Source organism: Rhinatrema bivittatum, chromosome 3 (assembly GCF_901001135.1).
Source record: "Rhinatrema bivittatum chromosome 3, aRhiBiv1.1, whole genome shotgun sequence".
NCBI classification, from domain to species: Eukaryota; Metazoa; Chordata; class Amphibia; order Gymnophiona; family Rhinatrematidae; genus Rhinatrema; species Rhinatrema bivittatum.
The window spans coordinates 465,553,733-465,573,586 of NC_042617.1; the positions used below are offsets into that span (position 1 = coordinate 465,553,733).

Consider the following 19,854-nt stretch of genomic DNA (forward strand, 5'->3'; position numbering starts at 1 on the left):
AATCGGGAGTGGCTATTTTTGCCTCCCTCTGGTTCAGATGAAGTGTGTTACAAATGTATACTTCCTTTTTCAACCATTAGTAAAACTGTACAATCGGTAATCCGGAGACATTGGCAAGCCCTCTCACTGTCCAATTTATTGCATGGCTCACTGCGCTTTACTTTTCGGAGGGCAAAAAACCTGCGGGATCAGCTGGTACATGCATCTTTCACTGGTTTTGATACCGACTTTGGGACGGCTAGGGGACATGGCCCATGTGGACATTGTTCTATGTGTATCCATACCTCTATGATATCGGAGTATGTTCATCCAAATTCCGGCAAAGTTTATCAATTACGTGCAAAATCTGATTGCACTACAAAAGGGGTCATACATGCTGTGCAATGCCCGTGGCCCCTTGGTATATGTGGGTAAAACTACCCGCATAGTAAAAACTAGAATTATTGAACATTGTTCCAATATTCGCTTGTTACGAATAGATGAACCACTGGTAAATCATTGGGCACGATGTAATCATGCTATCTCTGATCTTTTTTTCTTGGTCCTGGAGGTGGTCCCCCGACATCCAAGAGGGGGTGACTACCCAGGAATGCTTGGAAGAAAGGAACAAAGATGGATATTTACTTTGGACACTATTACTCCTAAAGGATTAAACAGGGAAATTGAGTGGCATTTATTTAGTTAATATATGCTTCGTCCTGATTGGCTAGATAGTCTCGCGATGTCACTGCTTTTTGGCGCCAACTTCTGCTCTTTAAAAGTGTATTCCACTGGGGGCGCTTTGCGCTCCCGGATTGGTTTGAAAGGTATGTACTGTATTTAATTATGTCACAGCATTATAAGTTATGTAGCCTTCAATTTTGTTGCGATCCATCAATTTTACTTTTTTTACGTTGTAGATTTAAATATATATTTGTGGTCCCTCCCGATGCAGCGACAAAGCGAAACACGGAACCATGTCGGGGGACCTATATAAACATTTCCCGCAAGTTTTGTGGAGTTGCCGATTATATTGAGTGAAAGACTTTTCATTAAAGAGTACTTGAATTTAAAATACGGTGGATTGCCTAAGTGTATTCTTGCACCTTCTTCGGTTGAGACTTCAATTACCCCAATATTGACTGGGTAAATGTATCATCGGGACACGCTAGAGAGATAACGTTCCTGGATGGAATAAATGATAGCTTTATGGAGCAATTGGTTCAGGAACCGACGAGAGAGGGAGCAATTTTAGATCTAATTCTCAGTGGAGCACAGGACTTGGTGAGAGGTAACGGTGCTGGGGCCGCTTGGCAATAGTGATCATAATATGATCAAATTTGATTTAATGACTGGAAGAGGAACAGTGTGCAAATCCAAGGCTCTCGTGCTAAACTTTCAAAAGGGAAACTTTGATAAAATGAGAAAAATTGTTAGAAAAAGACTGAAAGGAGCAGCTACAATAGTAAAAAATGTCCAAGAGACGTGGTCATTGTTAAAAAATACCATTCTAGAAGCACAGTCCAAATATATTCCACACATTAAGAAAGGTGGAAAGGAGGCAAAACGATTACCGGCATGGTTAAAAGGGGAGGTGAAAGAAGCTATTTTAGCCAAAAGATCTTCATTCAAAAATTGGAAGAAGGATCCAACAGAAGAAAATAGGATAAAGCAAAACGTTGGCAAGTTAAATGTAAGACATTGATAAGACAGGCTAAGAGAGAATTTGAAAAGAAGTTGGCTGTAGAGGCAAAAACTCACAGTAAAAACTTTTTAAAATATATCCGAAGCAGAAAGCCTGTGAGGGAGTCAGTTGGACCGTTAGATGATCGAGGGGTTAAAGAGGCACTTAGAGAAGATAAGGCCATCGCGGAAAGATTAAATGAGGATGTTGGGGAGGTACCCGTAATGGAGAAGGTTTTCATGGGTAATGATTCAGATGGACTGAATCAAATCACGGTGAACCTAGAAGATGTGGTAGGCCTGATTGACAAACTGAAGAGTAGTAAATCACCTGGACTGGATGGTATACACCCCAGAGTTCTGAAGGAACTAAAAAATGAAATTTCAGACCTATTAGTAAAAATTTGTAACCTATCATTAAAATCATCCATTGTATCTGAAGACTGGAGGATAGCAAATGTAACCCAAGTATTTTAAAAAGGGCTCCAGGAGCGATCCGGGAAACTATAGACCGGTTAGCCTGACGTCAGTGCCAGGAAAAATAGTGGAAAGTGTTCTAAACATCAAAATCACAGAACATATAGAAAGACATGGTTTAATGGAACAAAGTCAGCATGGCTTTACCCAAGGCAAGTCTTGCCTCCCAAATCTGCTTCACTTTTTTGAAGGAGTTAATAAACATGTGGATAAAGGTGAACTGGTAGATGTAGTATACTTGGATTTTCAGAAGGCATTTGACAAAGTTCCTCATGAGAGGCTTCTAGGAAAAGTAAAAAGTCATGAGATAGGTGGCGATGTCCTTTCGTGGATTGCAAACTGGCTAAAAGACAGGAAACAGAGAGTAGGATTAAATGGACAATTTTCTCAGTGGAAGGGTGTGGACAGTGGAGTGCCTCAGGGATCTGTATTGGGACCCTTACTTTTCAATATATTTATAAATGATCTTGAAAGAAATATGACGAGTGAGATAATCAAATTTGCAGATGACACAAAATTGTTCAGAGTAGTTAAATCACAAGCAGATTGTGATAAATTTCAGGGAGACCTTGTGAGACTGGAAAATTGGGAATCCAAATGGCAGATGAAATTTAATGTGGATAAGTGCAAGGTGATGCATATAGGGAAAAATAACCCATGCTATAATTACACAATATTGGGTTCCATATTAGGTGCTAAAACCCAAGAAAGAGATCTAGGCGTCATAGTGGATAACACATTGAAATTGTCGGTTCAGTGTGCTGCGGCAGTCAAAAAAGCAAACAGATTGTTGGGACTTATTAGAAAGGGAATGGTGAATAAAACGGAAAATGTCATAATGCCTCTGTATCGCTCCATGGTGAGACCGCACCTTGAATACTGTGTACAATTCTGGTCGCCGCATCTCAAAAAAGATATAATTACGATGGAGAAGGTACAGAGAAGGGCTACCAAAATGATAAGGGGAATGGAACAGCTCCCCAATGAGGAAAGACTAAAGAGGTTAGGACTTTTCAGCTTGGAGAAGAGACGGCTGAGGGGGGATATGATAGAGATATTTAAAATCATGAGAGGTCTAGAACAGGTAGATGTGAATCGGTTATTTACTCTTTCGGATAGTAGAAAGACTAGGGAATTAAGTATCTGGGAAAGCTTCAGTCAAGCTTTCCCAGATACTTAATGCTACTAGGATGACATGATTTGATACCTTAATTTAAGTGCTACCTCCTTAAGCTCACTATGCTGATTCTCTTTATAGGCAGTACTTCTCTCCCCTTGCTATCCTCCTACTCTCCCCCTCTTTCTCTCCCCCCTAGGTCCTCCCTCCTCTGTAGCTAACACTGATCTCCTCCCTTCCACGTTAGTCGTCCTTCTCAACTATCCAACCGGATCTCTCCCACTCTTTCCGTTCCTCCCTTCTACACCTCCCTTTCAATTTTGAACTTCCTTCCTGGTACTCATTCCCTCGTTGCATTCAGCTATTACTCTCCTTTTTGCTCCCCCTCCACTACCCTGTTCAATTGTTTTCATTTTAACCAGTGGCGAGTTGCTGTTTAATTTTATGTAAAGCCGTTATGCATGCACTTAATGCCCCAGGCAATTTCCTGTTTAATTGTTAAATTGTTAAACACAGACTTACTGTTTTAATCGTTATATGTAAATTTAACCGTTTTATGTAAAAGCCTTGGACGGTTATTTAAACCCCAGGTAATTAGCCGTTCCATGTAAACCGGATTGATTTGTATTTCATACAGGAATTTCGGTATATAAAAATTAAAAATAAATAAATATAAATAAATAAATAGGGGGCACTCGAAGTTAGCATGGGGCACATTTAAAACTAATCTGAGAAAGTTCTTTTTTACGCAACGCACAATTAAACTCTGGAATTTGTTGCCAGAGGATGTGGTTAGTGCAGTTAGTATAGCTGTGTTTAAAAAAGGATTGATAAGTTCTTGGAGGAGAAGTCCATTACCTGCTATTAAGTTCACTTAAAGAATAGCTACTGCCATTAGCAATGGTAACATTGCTTGACTGATGGTAACTTTTCTCTAAACAACCTACCCCCTACAACTCTCCCAACCATCTCTCCCAAAGTCAGAAACCTAGGGGTAGAGTCATGGACACTCAATTGAGCTTCACAGGCTTCATTAACAACACAATAAAGGAGTGCTACTTCAAACTTCAAGTATTAAAAAGACTAAGACCCCTCCTTCATTTTCAAAATTTCAGGTCTGTCTTACAAGCCATCATTTTTTCAAAAATAGATTATTGCAATGCTCTTCTTCAAGGCCTTCCAGACAACTCCATTAAACCTCTCCAGTTGCTTCTGAATGCAACTGCAAGGATACTCACAAAGTCTAACAAAAGGGACCACATAACACCGATCCTTAAGAAGCTCCATTGGCTCCCAGTCAAATTCAGAATCCTCTACAAGCTTTTAGTAATCACCCACAAAGCCATTCTTAACATCTCTCCGCTGGACCTATCGACCCCCCTGCAACTTCATGCTTCAACCCGTCCTCTGAGATTAGTGCAAAGAGGGACTCTTAGAACACCTACATTCAAAACCTCCTTTAGTAAAAGAGCCTTTTCCACCGCAGGCCCCAAACAGTGGAACCTGCTCCCACCGGACCTTAGGCTGGAACAATGCCCAATTACATTCAAGAAGAGACTTAAGATGCTACTATTCAGACAAGCCTTCCCATAACACTTGTCCTTGCCTCATCCTCCACGGACCTTCTCTTCCTAAGCTCAGATGCCTAAGCACTTTTTCTTCCGCTGACTAAGCTATTTAATATATGTATATTAGTTTCATTAAATCTATGGTAACCCTCCGCTACCCTCCCCCCCCCCCCCCCCCCCCCCCCCACCTTCCAACCCCCTTCCAATCCCTCATTCCTACCCCCTCCCTCGGAATACCTTGTCACCCCAAAAAGCCAACTCATCAGTTCTTACCAGTTTTGACATGTTACTCCACATGCTTAAGCTGTATCCAAGTTTTTCTCTCCACCTGTTCTATGTAAGACAACTTTGTCACTGTTTTATGGTTGCAATGTAAACCGGAGTTATTTGAACTTCGGTATAGAAAAGTTATAAATAAATAAATAAATAACATGGAATAGACTTAGTTTTTGGGTACTTGACAGGTTCTTATGGCCTGGATTGGCCACTGTTGGAAACAGGATGCTGGGCTTGATGGACCCTTGGTCTGACCCAGTATGGCATTTTCTTATGTTCTTATGTTCTAATGAATGGCTCTTTAATCCCTCAGGAAGGTATTGTACAACCTTTGCCTTTGGTGGATAGCCTAAATATTTATATATTTTTGAAAACACCCCAAGAACAAGAGCTAGAAAGAGGAACTTGGATTGTTTCTTGTTTTGGAGTTAGACAGAGATCAGATTATGAAATTGTATAAACCCCCCCCCCCCCCCCCCCCCAAAAAAAAACCAAACCTTTATTCTTTATTCAATGGGCAAGCAGTTAATGTTTTTCCTTAACACTACTTAGATCTTCAATGGCAGGTTTTGAATACCGGGTTTCTCTTTTTCTTGAGTGACCTTGGAGTAGATTATTGTTTTCAGGGTAATAAATATGTATTTTATGATCCTTATTTATTTTCCAGAATGTAGGCAACACCTAGCATAGGCCAATCTAGGTAACTCACAAAAAGGAAAATAAAGGCGTTAATTTTCAAAGAGTTTAGGCTTCTAACATTTGGAGTTAGGCACCTAAATTGGCCCTTTAGAAAATTTACTAGGGCTGAATTACTAAATTTTTGAGTGAACTCACAAAAAAAGTAAAGGAAACGGAAGAGAAAAAAATGTATAAGGTTTACAAAAAATTTGGTAAAATGACAGATGGCTGAAAAAAAGAGTGACATACACTTTTACTCCTGGGAGGGGGGAAAGTGAGTGTACTTGTGCTGCAGCATCTGCGCATGTTCAAAAACACTTCTAAGTTGGGAAGCCTTTACCGGAGAGACGAGCTGCAGGGTGAGGACGAGAGGGACGGTCAACTGGGGAGCGTTTGAATCTGCCTCCCAACCCCCGATGTCATTTCCACCAGACGGGCTGTACCTATTTAAAGACCTGCACAGCGGTGCCAAAGGGGCGCGCCCCTGGGTAAAATTTTGCTGAAAGTTTCTTCATTGACGTTAATGGGGAAAAAAAGGAAAGTAAAGCCTGCAACTTCTACACCTGCTTCCAAAGAGATGAAAGGCCCGATGGACACCCAGCTAGTGAGTCAATCTTCGAGAGAGATTGCATGAGATATATCCTTCTCATCTGGGGTGAGTGCAAGTCCCATCCCGTCCAAGACCAAATATCCGATAAAGAACATAGTAACGTAGGGGTAAGTGATTTAAATATTCCTACTGTTAAAGAACTGCCAATTTCAACAGAGGGTGACCCCAGAACTCTGGGGTCAGTACTGCCTGTTGGCGAAGGGGAAGGAGAAGCTGAAATAGCTGAGCCTGAGAACATCTCCCTGGCAGATATATGGAAGGCTGTTCTGAAAATGGAAAAGAGACTGACTCAGTCCATGACCCAATCCATTGTGTTTTCCTCAGAGATTAAAGAAAAACTGGACGGTCACGGGAAAAGAATAGAGCAGCTGGAATCTGTAAATAAGGCATTGAGTACTCCGATTACTACCTTGCAAGCTAGTGGGACTGTTTTCATAAAAGACACATTGATAATATATAAAAATCTTGGATGATAATATATAAAAATCTTGGATGATAATATATAAAAATGTTGGAGAATAACATATGTAGTAAAAATCTAAGATTTTTAAATTTTCCATATACCAGATTGCTTTCAGCACAAGAACTGTTCAAGAAGTATGTAAAAGGTATTGGGTATAAATAATGATTTGCTTATATCCAATATCTATTATATATATCTGGTTATAAAAAAGATGTGAAGGCAATGGAGGGTGGAATGGATGAAATAGACAATAGTCCCAATTTGACAACTTTTCTAGAGACCTCTGGGGATGATATTACAACATGAGCCACCTTGATAGTGACTTTTGGGTTAGAAATAGAAAAGAATCTTGTTTTACAGAAATACTTCAAAAATAAAAATTTCTTATTCTGTGGTAAAATAGTCCAAGTATTCCCGGATGTCTCTAGAAGCACCCAGGTGAGACGGAAGCAATTCCTTTTATTAAGGGGAAGAGTGTTGGCCCTTGGGGCCACGTTCTTCCTCAAATTTCCATGTAAGTCTCTTATTACTTACCAAAAGAACAAGTTTGGTTTTCTTCAACCTGACCACTTGGAAGTATTTTTTACAGATAAAGGGGGGTGATGGGTTCATAACTAGCCTATGAGATGGATAATTAAACTGGTCATATAAGTAATATTATCTCCATAGGTCTATATGGATTGACAATTTGCCTTATTGTTTTCTTAATATTGGCTTCCCAGATAATGTGGACTTAATAGTTGGAATTACTATGTCTAAGGTTTTCTTGTTAGATTTTCTTTGAATTTGACATGTATTCCAAAATTACTTGATTTCTTTCATTGTAAATGTAATAGAAATTTAATAAACTATAAATAAAAAAAAACCACTTCTAAGTCTTTCCGAGCTCTAAGATAGCACGTTCCACATTATCACTGGTGACATCATCCACTTATATGCCTGAATTGGTCTTGCTTGTTTTTAGCAGAGTCCCTGGAAGAGGGTGGGTTTTGCTCCTCCTCAGGTAAGATAATTTGTTCCAATATACCAGTGGTTCCCAACCTTTTTTGCACCACAGACCGGCTTCAAGCAAGACCATTTTTCCATTGCCCGGCAGGGCGGGGTGATGGAGGGGGTTGGACTTTAGTGCACACTTATCATTTAATTATGACATTTATAATGTGAATGTGACTCAACTCACCATAGGTTCTCACATGCATGACACACTGACCCATGATCGTCACGGGGCTAGATGTAAAAGTACAGTTTGCATCCACGGGAACCGCCTTGACCCACAATAATGGATGTAAGCAGAATTATGACATTCCCCATACAACTCACCCTACAAAAAAGATATTCTGGTTCTGGTGTCATCTCAGTAACAGCAACTCAAACTCCTTCTACTTCCAGGCTCAATAGCCCTACTTATGAAAAGACAGCAGTTTACCACCAATGCATGTCCTCTTGAGAAAACACAACAAATAAGCCCGATACAAACGCTTACATGCTAGTAAAATATCTCATCTCGGTAACTGACACAGAACCGACCTAACATACTCCCAGGATCTGTAGTAATCTGCACACAGTTACACCTGTATTATGGAATACACTCAAACAGGAGCAACCCTATCTATGAAAAGGCAACACTACAAATATTAAATCAGATCCCAAAAACCAATACACCTCTTATTAGGAAAACAGAACTAGCAAGCAGCTATAGATCCCCACACAGAAATAATTGTAAAACTATACTAATAAGCAGAATAAATGTTTCAAAACAGCTATGAACAGAATAACACCCAACAATTAAAAACTCATAAAAACTATTAAACATTCTCCAAACACCAATAAAATATTTCAAAAAAGCAGACATCACATAATTAAAATGGCAGTCAATCACGAAAAATAAACTTTAAAAGCCAGCTTTACTTACCCCCTCCAGCAGCTCTCCTACTCCTCTTCCATGCAGGCCGTGGCACACACCAGAAGCAGCAGTAGAAGCTAAGCTCTATACTTATGGTCCTCTTCCTTAGTGCTCATGTCTCTCACAAGCACCATACCAGTCATGCCCCCATGACCAGTTTCTGTCTCTCACACACCAATCATCTCCCAAACAGTCTTTGGCACACACACACCAGTAACCTTCCTGAACAGTTTCTCTCATGCCATACACACACACAGGATTCCCACTCCCGTGTTCTACTTACATATATGGGCTTCTCACTCTCATAATCACTTTCTCTGTCTCTCTCTCTCTCACACACACACACACACTCACCAGTCTCTCACTCCCATGCTTGTTCTCTCCACATGCACAGGCTTTTCATTCCCATAATCACTTTCTTTCTCTCTCTCTCTCACACTCACACACACACACAGGCTTCCCACTCCCATGTTCTCTTTCAGATATACAGGCTTCTCCCTCCCATGCTGTGTCTCACACACACCAGGTTTCTCACTCCCATGCTCACTCTCTTCACATGCACAGGCTTCTCATTCCCATAATCACATTCTCTCTGCTACACACACACCAGTCTCTCTCATTTCCATGCTCACTCTCCATGTGCACAGGCTTCTCATTCCCTGAATCACATTCTCTCACATTCACACACACCAGTCTCTTTCTCTCACACACACCGTCACCTTACCAACCAGTCTCTTTCTCTCTCATGCATGCACACACACACACACAGGCTTCCCACTCCCAAGCTCTCTCTCACAGTCAGGCTTCTCACTCCCATGTTTTCTTTCACACACACACACACACACCCACCCCCCCCCCTCAACACCAGGCTTCTTACTTCTTACGCCCATGCTTTCTCACATACCCAGACTTCTCACTTCTAAGCTTTTTCTCTCACACACACACACATCAGTCACCTCCCTGACTGTCTCACACTCTCAATACACATCAGTCATCTCCCTGAGCAATCACTTTCATTGTCTCTCACATACACACACATCAGCTCTCTGACCAGTTTCTCTCAATCACACACAAGTGGGCTGGCTGGCTGCTTCTCTCTCTCTTTCTTTCACTCACTTCCTCCCCCCCCCGAGCACAAATGGTAGCTGCAGCAGCCTCCTCCTCCAGCTCCCGCAGGCCAAGAAAGAAGAATCCCATCGGCCGCGGGAGGCTCATGCTGCTGTCTCCTTTCCCGATTACCGTCTGCTTTGATTGCTCGGGGGCCGCTGCTGCTGCCGCCGCTGCTACTTTTCCACGCGGCACAGCCTTTCTCCTTCCCGCGCACCGCTCTGTGTATCACTTCCTGTTCCGAGTCACGGGGGGGGGGGGGGGGCAGGCGCGGGAAGGAGAAAAGGCCAGCTGTGGGTGCCACAACTTCTTCTAGCACCACTGCCGATCCCACTGGGCTTGAACGTGCTGACAGCCCAGCGGCAACGGCAGCAGGGAAGGAAGAGCAGCAGGAGAGACTGGGAGCACGCGACACACCTGCCGGTGCTTGGCGGTGCCGCGGACCGGCAAAAAACCCCCAACGGCCCGGTCCTGGTCCGCGGACCGGTGGTTGTGGACCCCTGCAATATACAACTAAAATTCCCCCCTGAAACTTACCCCTCCCACCACCCTTCACAAAACAATATGGGAAGGTGTAACCAAATCTAAATAGATATCTTCTTACTCTGAGAGTTTAGAATTAGGCATATTATTAAGAAGTAAATTTCTAGCTCGTGGGGATAAAGACAGTACTTAAGATTCCCAATTTATGTTATTTGATTTATATTCTACCTTTCTAGAACTTCAGAGCTGATTATAATCAGATACCGTAGGTATTACCCTGTCCCCAGAGAGCACAGAATCTAAGGCAATAACTTTCAAACAGCATGTACACGCGTATGCTGGCTTGCACCCAGAGATGCGACCATTTTATAACATACGCATGGATATGCGCATAAGACATAAAACCGGCTGTACGCGTGCACCACTTTATATAGATGTGCGCATGTGCAAACAAATGCCAGCTCTACCGCGTAAAGGGGGGGGGGGGGCGGGGGGATTTTAAAAACAACATGCACCGATGCAACAGCACTTTTTCTCAGTTCATCCAGTTAACTGATCAGAATTTCCTAAACCACCCCCGTTATTTGGCCTCCCTTTCACCTTTTCAACTCAGACCCTTAAAACCACGCCGAATCGCCTAGTTTATTTTAATACTTACGAGACCCTCCTATAATGCCCATGACCCGCCCATGCTCTGCCCACACCCCATCCCTTTTTTTTTTTTTAATAAACGTTTTGATTTGTCTGTGTACTGGGAGATATGTGTGTACTCATGCGCTTTTTAAAACCCGCATGGCAAGTGCCAGTCCGAGTCACGTGTATATCTCTTGGCTTTGGCGCACATAAGGCTTTTAAAATCAATCTTGAGGCAATGGAGGGTGAAGTGACTTGTCTAAGGTCATAAGAGCATTAGTGGGATTTGAACCCTGGCTTACCTGCTTTGCAGCCCACTGCTCTAATCACTAAGATACGACTCTGTCCACAGAGAATGACAAAAATCACTTCTTAGTGTTACCTTAAATCTTTACCTTCCTTAGAAAGAAAATCTCCTAAGGAAACAAGGTTTTTCTGTTCTCACAAAATCAATAAACCTCAATAGCCATAACTGCCATTATAAAACTGACAAGACTATTACCACAATCCTCTTTTCCATACTAGACTGAAAACCTCTGGGGCCTTCAAAGCTTATATTTAATTTTTAATACAAATAGTCTAGAATACTTAGATTTTCAACCTCATAAAGCAAAAAATGCACAGATTTCCTAAGCCTAGGTAAGTTCACTGATAGCAACCTTAACTCTCATAAAAAACTATTTTAGATTACAGCTGGAGTTAAACAGATATTGTAGATTTTCCTTAATAGTTTAAAAACTAAAAAAATGATTTTAAAACATACAACTTAATACTCATATGAAACCGCAGCATTCATTCTGAAATGCTCAGAATGTGTTCTCCTCTCAAGACAGCAGGTATCCACCTGCTTACAACTTATTTTGGAAGATACAACCAAAGTTGATTAATATTTTCCACTGAGTAAAAATTCTGTGGAGAAAGTGAATTAGAAAACTGAGCATCAGTCCAATTCCTAGTGGACGTTTGTCGATAGAGGAACATTTTTAACTGTTTTTACACAGGTAAAATCCCTGCAGAACACCGTTCCCGCCCCCAGACCCTTACAGGTAAGAACATAAGAAATTGCCATGCTGGGTCAGACCAAGCGTCCATCAAGCCCAGCATCCTGTTTCCAACAGAGGCCAAACCAGGCCACAAGAACCTGGCAATTACCCAAACACTAAGAAGATCCCATGCTACTGATAAAATTAATAGCAGTGGCTATTCCCTAAGTAAACTTGATTAATAGCCGTTAATGGACTTCTCCTCCAAGAACTTATCCAAACCTTTTTTGAACCCAGCTACACTAACTGCTCTAACCACATCCTCTGGCAACAAATTCCAGAGCTTTATTGTGCATTGAGTGAAAAAGAATTTTCTCCGATTAGTCTTAAATGTGCTACTTGCTAACTTCATGGAATACCCCCTAGTCCTTCTATTATTCGATAGTGTAAAAAATTATTCGAAAGGTAAAAACTCTGGCTGTTTACACAGTGTGGTATTTTTATCTGGGTCAAAAATGGAGGGGGAAATTACATGCAGGGCTTTAATTTTTAAAGCCCCAGATGTATTTTGTACATACATTTTCACCAGTTTCAAAGTAGGTGCACATGTATGAGCATACTAAATATCCACTTGCACCGCTAGCCCTATTTTCAATGTGCTTGTACATGCAGGACTGCAAAACCTGATACAATTTAAAAATTACTTCCATGTCTTAATAACTAAGGGATCTATATAGGGAAGTTGTTGGACCTTCATTTAGAGGAAGCTGTCCTGCAGGTTGAGATATTTCCTACATATCCCTGCAAGTGTTTAAAATACAGAGAAATCACTTTACCTTTTTTGACCCAGTACAACCTAAGGCTTTTCTGTAACTGTTTATTTTTCAATGAGGTGTGTTTAAGGTGATTCTAAACCTAGAGTGCAACTCGCTGTTTCTCATGATCCTATACGCTGGTTCGCAGGGGAATGAAAAGATGCTGATGCAGATTTCAATGTCAAGAATATGTAGTGATATGATGCAACATTGAAATAATTAAATCACCATGACATTGAAATAACTGGCTATTTTTCTTATATATTTTTCATGTATAATTCTTTGAAATCCCCTTCTTGTGGGCTTGATTTGTGAGGCAGTAATGTTATAATTATCATCTTTTCTTTTCTTTTGTGTTTTTATTTGTAGTATTCTTGCCATTTCCCATTTCAAGATTAATTCCAAGAAAACTTCATTTTCATTAAATAAATAATATTAAAAAAACAAACTGCCACATATCAAGTTCTGGCAGAACAGCCAGAGCCAGGAGAATAGAGATCCCTCAGAAAAATACTGTTGTGCTGTAAGAACATCCAATGGATATGGCGGGGAAAGGAGATCCGAGAAGAGCTGTGGAGCTGCTCCAGCACAGGAATTGCCAAGCAAGAGCAAAGAAAAGGTTTAGCCTTTCTTATAAAAAAGAAGCCTGGAAATTTCAGTATGATTGGCATCAATGCTCAGTCAAATGACATTTGTGAGACTGGTAAAACTGCACATCTTCAGAGAAAATACTGATAAACTTAATGAAGAAAAAGACCTAGTGTGCCTATTTATAGTTCAGATTTGCCTTTGAAATTTTAATATTCATAAAATTGCAAGTGATATTTAATCTTCCATTAAAGAAAAGAATGAATTATACATATAAAATACTTACTGTTATTGAAAGAGTCTCATTCTTGTGGTCAAAACTTATTTTTCCAGAATAAGCTCGTTGAGATAATAAAGTATCAAAGTAGAATTTGCAGCGCACAGTAAGGTACCTTTTGGAAAATTAAACACACTTGCATCAGATGAGCAATTTGAAAATAGAAGTAAAATATTAGTAATAGATTTACCACCTATACACTAGAGTTAAAAATCAGTCTTCTAGAAAAGATTAGAGCAGATTTACTACAAGCTTCAAAGATATTAAGTTCAGGACAAATATAACATTTGATCATAAAGCCTGTAATATGTATACTGCATACACAAGTATTTTTAAAAAACTTAGACACATCCTTTTATCATTATGAGGAATGTTCCAGAATGGCAAATCAGTTATATCACTACAAGAAATTCCAGGTGAAAAGGGGAATAAAATAGCAATAGGGGTATATTACCATCCACCTGGCCTGAATGAACAAACAGACAATGAAATGCTAAAAGAAATTAGGGACGCTAACAATCAGCAGCACAGTAATAATGGGCGAATTCAATTACCCCAGTATTGACTGGGTGAGTATCACATCAGGACATGCTAGAGAGGTAAAGTTCCTAGATGATTTCTTCATGGAACAGCTGGTACAAGAACCAACAAGAAGGGAAGCTATTTTAGACCTAGTCTTTAGTGGAACACAGAATTTGGTGTGAGAGGCAGTGGCGGATTTAGGATTTTGCTACTCCTAGGCACTGATGGTGCTATCATACCCTCACCCCCTACCCCCATCCCCGAGAAAGGTCAGAGAATGGGTCAAAGGCACAGAGACCAGAGTTTCCTGCAGCAGCTTGGGAGTACGTTCTGTATTAGAAAAGCAAAATTGCTTACCTTGTAATAGTGTTATCCCAGGACAGCAGGATGTAGTCCTTACATATGGGTGACGTCACTGATGGAGCCCTATCCCGGAAAACTTTCTGTCAAAGTTTCTAGAAACTTTTGACTGGCATCCTGAGCCTACTGAGCATGCCATGATATTCTCAGCCACAGGGGTCTCCCTTCAGTCTTGTTTGTAGCAATGAGCATTAGCCAAAAATAAAATAATAAAACATATCGGACCCAACTCCGCGGGGTGGAGGGTGGATTTCGTGAGGACTACATCCTGCTGTCCTGGGATAACACCTATTACAAGGTAGGCAATTTTGCTTTATCCCAGGACAAGCAGGATGCTGGTCCTCACATATGGGTGATTAGCAAGCTACAGGCTGAGTCATCTTTGTATTGGACCAACAGTATCTCGTATTTTCCTGGGGTACAGGTACTGGAATTATAGCCCTCATCCTGAGAAGCCTTACCAAGGTAGACTCCACTGCCTGCTTCTTGTGCTGGGAGTAACAAGGATATATCATAAACATGTCCCAAGGAGTGCTGTGAAATTCCAGCGCGTATCCTTCTCGTATGACATCCAGTACCCATTTGTCTGAAGTGATTTCGACCCACCACTGGTAGAAGAGGGACAGTCAACCCTCTACCTCCTCGTTCCAAGGATGGGTCGGCAAACTTTAGTGAGGAGTTCAGGATGAACCTGAATCCGAACATGCCCCTCTCTTGGGCTGTCGACTCCGAAAGGACTGAGACCTCCAAAAGGACAGAGACCTCTGAAATGTCGAGTTCCTGTAGGGCTAAAAGCATTGGGAACCCCTGGATCGACCCCTCATGGGTGAGGGGTGCTATAACTGTTTTCTCTTCCAGTAGCAGGGGCACTGGAGATTCACCCCCTTTACTGGCCAGCTTTTCCAATTCACTTCCGAAGAGGAGTGATCCCTTAAAGGGCATCTGTGTGAAGTTTGCCTTAGAGGTTGAGTCTGCTGACCAGTTTCGCAGGAATAGCTATCCTCTGGCTCCTACCACTGAGGCCACTCTTGTGGACGAGGTACGGACTAGATCAGAGCCCACATCAGCTAAAAAGATGGCGACGGGTTCCATAACCTCCCTGGAATTTGCCCGAGTCATCCACCTCCCGAGAGAGGAGCAAGCACAAACGAGCTACCAGGGCACAACAAGAAGCAATCTGTAAGGTCATTGCTATTGCGTCAAAAACTTGTTTAAGGATGGACTCCATTTGCCTATCATGTGTATCCTTCAAGGCTGCTCCTCCATCCACTGGGATAGTTGTTTGCTTCAAGACAGCACAGACCAGCACATCCATTTTAGGGACATGTAGACGTTCTCTTGCCTCCAGATCCAGTGGGTACAGCGCTTCTAATGCTCGTCCACCTTTAAAACTCGCTTCAGGGGCATCCCATTCCAGGTCAATCAACTCCTGGATGGCTTCCAGCACTGGAAAATAGCAAGAGGCTTTATGTAGAGAAACCAGAATGGGATTCTTCTGTGGTTCCATCATACAATCTGCCCCAGGAACTCACAGCATCTTCAGGGTCTGGGGAACCAGGGCCAGCAATTCATGTCTATGGAAAAAATGTAACATGGTCTGATATTGGTACTAAATCTGGAGATTTCCCCATCTTTCAAGGAATCTGGATACCCTTCTTCGTTTGTGCTGTCTGGGTCACTGCCATGGATACCCTTGTTGAGGCGAGGCATGTCTCGAGGTCTGCTGATAGGGCTGGGAGAGGGTGGCCTTACCGGCTGGGGTTCCGTCCGGACAGGGGCAAGTGAAGGTGACTGCGCCTGTACGAAGGCTTGAAGGCCTTGGAAAAATTTCACTCAAGAGAAAGCAGCAGGGTCCATGCCTAGTCCAGAAAGTACTGTGGTAGATGCCTCTGGATTTCCCTCTCCCACGGAAGACCCAGCCCCAAGATTACTCAGATTCAGGGTACTTCCAGTTAAGGTTGTGGCTGACCCATCCTCTGATTGGGAGGAGCCAGACTTGGTAAAGTCTGGGAAGGCCAACTCTCCCTGGGCTTCCTCACAGTGCTGACATAAGTAAGAATCCAAGTCAGACTGAGTAGCCCTAATATGACAAGCAGCGCAGAGAGAATGGCGCTTATGTTTCTTTGCTGCTGCATCAATTAGGGATGGTAACCGTGTTCAGGCAGCTCACGTTTAAAAATATTGTGCGCACAGATTTCAGGCGCCTACGGAGACCACGGCGAGGTGCACGCACAGCCCGTGTGCCCAGCTTTACCTAAATTCTGCACCTGGAGAGTTGTGCGTACAGCTGGCACACACCATGCGTAATGACATTAGGGTGGGCAATAAAAGACACAAAAATGCACGCAAGACGTCGCTGCTGTGGCCTACCATGCGGTACGCCTACGAAACCTAAAGCAGGGCCTAGCCCACCGGGAGGGGGGGGGGGGGCGCTCAACCTGCTCATAAGCCCACTTCCCCTTACTCCAAAGGGATCGGGAATGACGGGATGGCTTGTCGAGCAAGGAGAACAAGGAAGTCTTACCAAAACCCCTCCTCTGAATAGAGAGGAATCTTCTTCTTTCTCTTTTTTTTTTTTTTTTTTAAACTTACCTGGGTTCAGCGCTTACCGGCTGAGTACAGAGACTGTTTCCGGCTGTGGGGAGAGCAGGCTTTGGCCGTCACTACTGCGCTCGGCTTCCTGTACCTGCTGCCTTACAGTTGCTTCAGTAGTAAAGTCCACACCGGGAACCGGCTACTGGACCAAGGCACATCTCTGAAGGATCTCGGAAATCACCCTAGGAATTCTTAAATGGGGGAGGGACTTTTAGGTATCACCACAGGAGAGCAGGGCTCAGTCTCTCTCTAATTTAAAAGTAGAATTTCTTCTTCTAAAGAGTTCAGCGATCCCCATAGGGAAAGCACGTCCACATTTGCTAGGAGACTGAGAGATACTGAAGGACTGAGGTTATTGCAGGGGTGTATCTAGGGTGACGTCAGCTTTGAAACCTGGCTCCATCTCCATCTGCTAGGAGGGAGCATATAAACCCATTGGTTCTGAGTCCATCTGGCTACACGCTAGGAAAACAAGCAATATTAAGTTTTTATGAATACTTTGGCCATTGTAAATAAAGCCTGTGTTACATTTAATTTAATAGCAGAAAGGAAATTAGATGTTATTTGTATAGCAGAATCATGGCACAGTGATGCAGATATAATAAGCTTAAATGATCTATGTGCTTTTGGTTCTGCATGCAAGCATTGTGCCAGGAAGGAAAGAAGAGGAGGGAGCACAGGGACATCTGGCCTGGCTGTGGTCATATCCCAGACAGAAGTAGCCAGACTATAGTGATAGGAGTATACTACCGTCCACCTGGTGAAGATGGTAAGACTGACAGTGAAATGCTAAGAGAAATTAGGGAAGCTAACCAAATTGGTAGTGTGGTAATAATGGGAAACTTCAATTACCCCAATATTGACTGGGTAAATGTATCATCGGTACATGCTAGAGATATAAAGTTCCTGGATGGAATAAATGACATTTTTATGGAGCAATTGATTCAGCAACCGACAAGAGAGGGAGCAATTTTAGATCTAATTCTCAGTGGAGCACAGGATTTGGTGAGAGGTAACAGTGGTGGGGGCCGCTTGACAATAGTGATCATAATATGATCAAATTTGAATTAATGACTGGAAGGGTGACAGTAAGCAAATCCACGGCTCTCGTGCTAAACTTTCAAAAGGGAAACTTTGATAAAATGAGAAAAATTGTTAGAAAAAAACTGAAAGGTGCAGCTACAAAGGTAAAAAATGTGCAAGAAGCGTGGTCATTGTTAAAAAATACCATCCTAGAAGAACAGTCCAAATGTATTCCATACATTAAAAAAGGTAGAAAGAAGGCAAAACGATTACCAGCATGGTTAAAAAGGGAGGTGAAGGTGAAAAGTTATTTTAGCCAAAAGATATTCATTCAAAAATTGGAAGAAGGATCCAACAGAAGAAAATAGGATAATACATTTAACTTGCTAACGCTTATGCAAGACATTGATAAGACAGGCTAAGAGAGAATTTGAAAAGAAGTTGGCCATAGAGGCAAAAACTCACAGTAAAAGCATTTTTAAATATATCCAAAGCAGAAAGCCTGTGAGGGTGTCAGTTGGACCATTAGATGATCGAGGGGTTAAAGGGGCACTTAGAGAAGATAAGGCCATCGCGGAAAGATTAAATGATTTCTTTGCTTTGGTGTTTTACTGAACAGGATGTAGGGGAGGTAGCCGTACTGGAGAAGGTTTTCATGGGTAATGATTCAGATGGACTGAACCAAATCACAGTGAACCTAAAAGAGTAAGTCAGTCACCTAGACCAGATGGTATACACCCCAGAGTTCTGAAGGAACTAAAAAATGAAATTTCAGACCTATTAGTAAAAATCTGTAACCTATCATTAAAATCATCCATTGTATCTAAGAACATAAGAACATGCCATACTGAGTCAGACCAAGGGTCCATCAAGCCCAGCATCCTGTTTCCAACAGTGGCCAATCCAGGCCATAAGAACCTGGCAAGTACCCAAAAACTAAATCTATTCCATGTTACCATTGCTAATAATAGCAGTGGCTATTTTCTAAGTCAACTTAATTAATAGCAGGTAATGGACTTCTCCTCCAAGAACTTATCCAATCTTTTTTTAAACACAGCTATACTAACTGCACTAACCACATCCTCTGGCAACAAATTCCAGAGTTTAAACTGAAGACAGGAGCATAGCTAATGTAATCCCAATGTTTAAAAAGGGCTCCAGGGGCGATCTGGGAAACTACAGACCGGTTAAGCCTGACTTCAGTGCCAGGAAAAATAGTGGAAAGTGTTCTAAACATCAAAATCACAGAACATATAGAAAGACATGGTTTAATGGAACAAAGTCAGCATGGCTTTACCCAAGGCAAGTCTTGCCTCACAAATCTGCTTCACGTTTTTGAAGGAGTTAATAAACATGTGGATAAAGGTGAATCGGTAGATGTAGTGTACTTGGATTTTCAGAAGGAGTTTGACAAAGTTCCTCATGAGAGGCTTCTAAGAAAAAGTAAAAAGTCATGGGATAGTGGCGATGTCCTTTCGAGGATTACAAACTGGCTAAAAGACAGGAAACAGAGAGTAGGATTAAATGGACAATTTTCTCAGTGGAAGAGAGTGGACAGTGGAGTGCCTCGGGGATCTGTATTAAGACCCTTACTTTTCAATATATTTATAAATGATCTGGAAAGAAATATGACGAGTGAGGTAATCAAATTTGCAGATGATACAAAATTGTTCAGAGTACTTAAATCACAAGCAGATTGTGATAAATTGCAGGA

General features: G+C 41.9%; 1 protein-coding gene across 1 annotated transcript in view; it reads right to left on the bottom strand.

The window, feature by feature from the left end:
• Positions 1 to 19,854, bottom strand: part of SMC6 (structural maintenance of chromosomes 6) — a 317,112-nt gene that overhangs the window by 52,639 nt on the left and 244,619 nt on the right. The window contains 1 exon segment of the mRNA XM_029595951.1: positions 13,650 to 13,755. Within this exon segment, the coding sequence (XP_029451811.1) occupies positions 13,650 to 13,755 (106 nt within the window).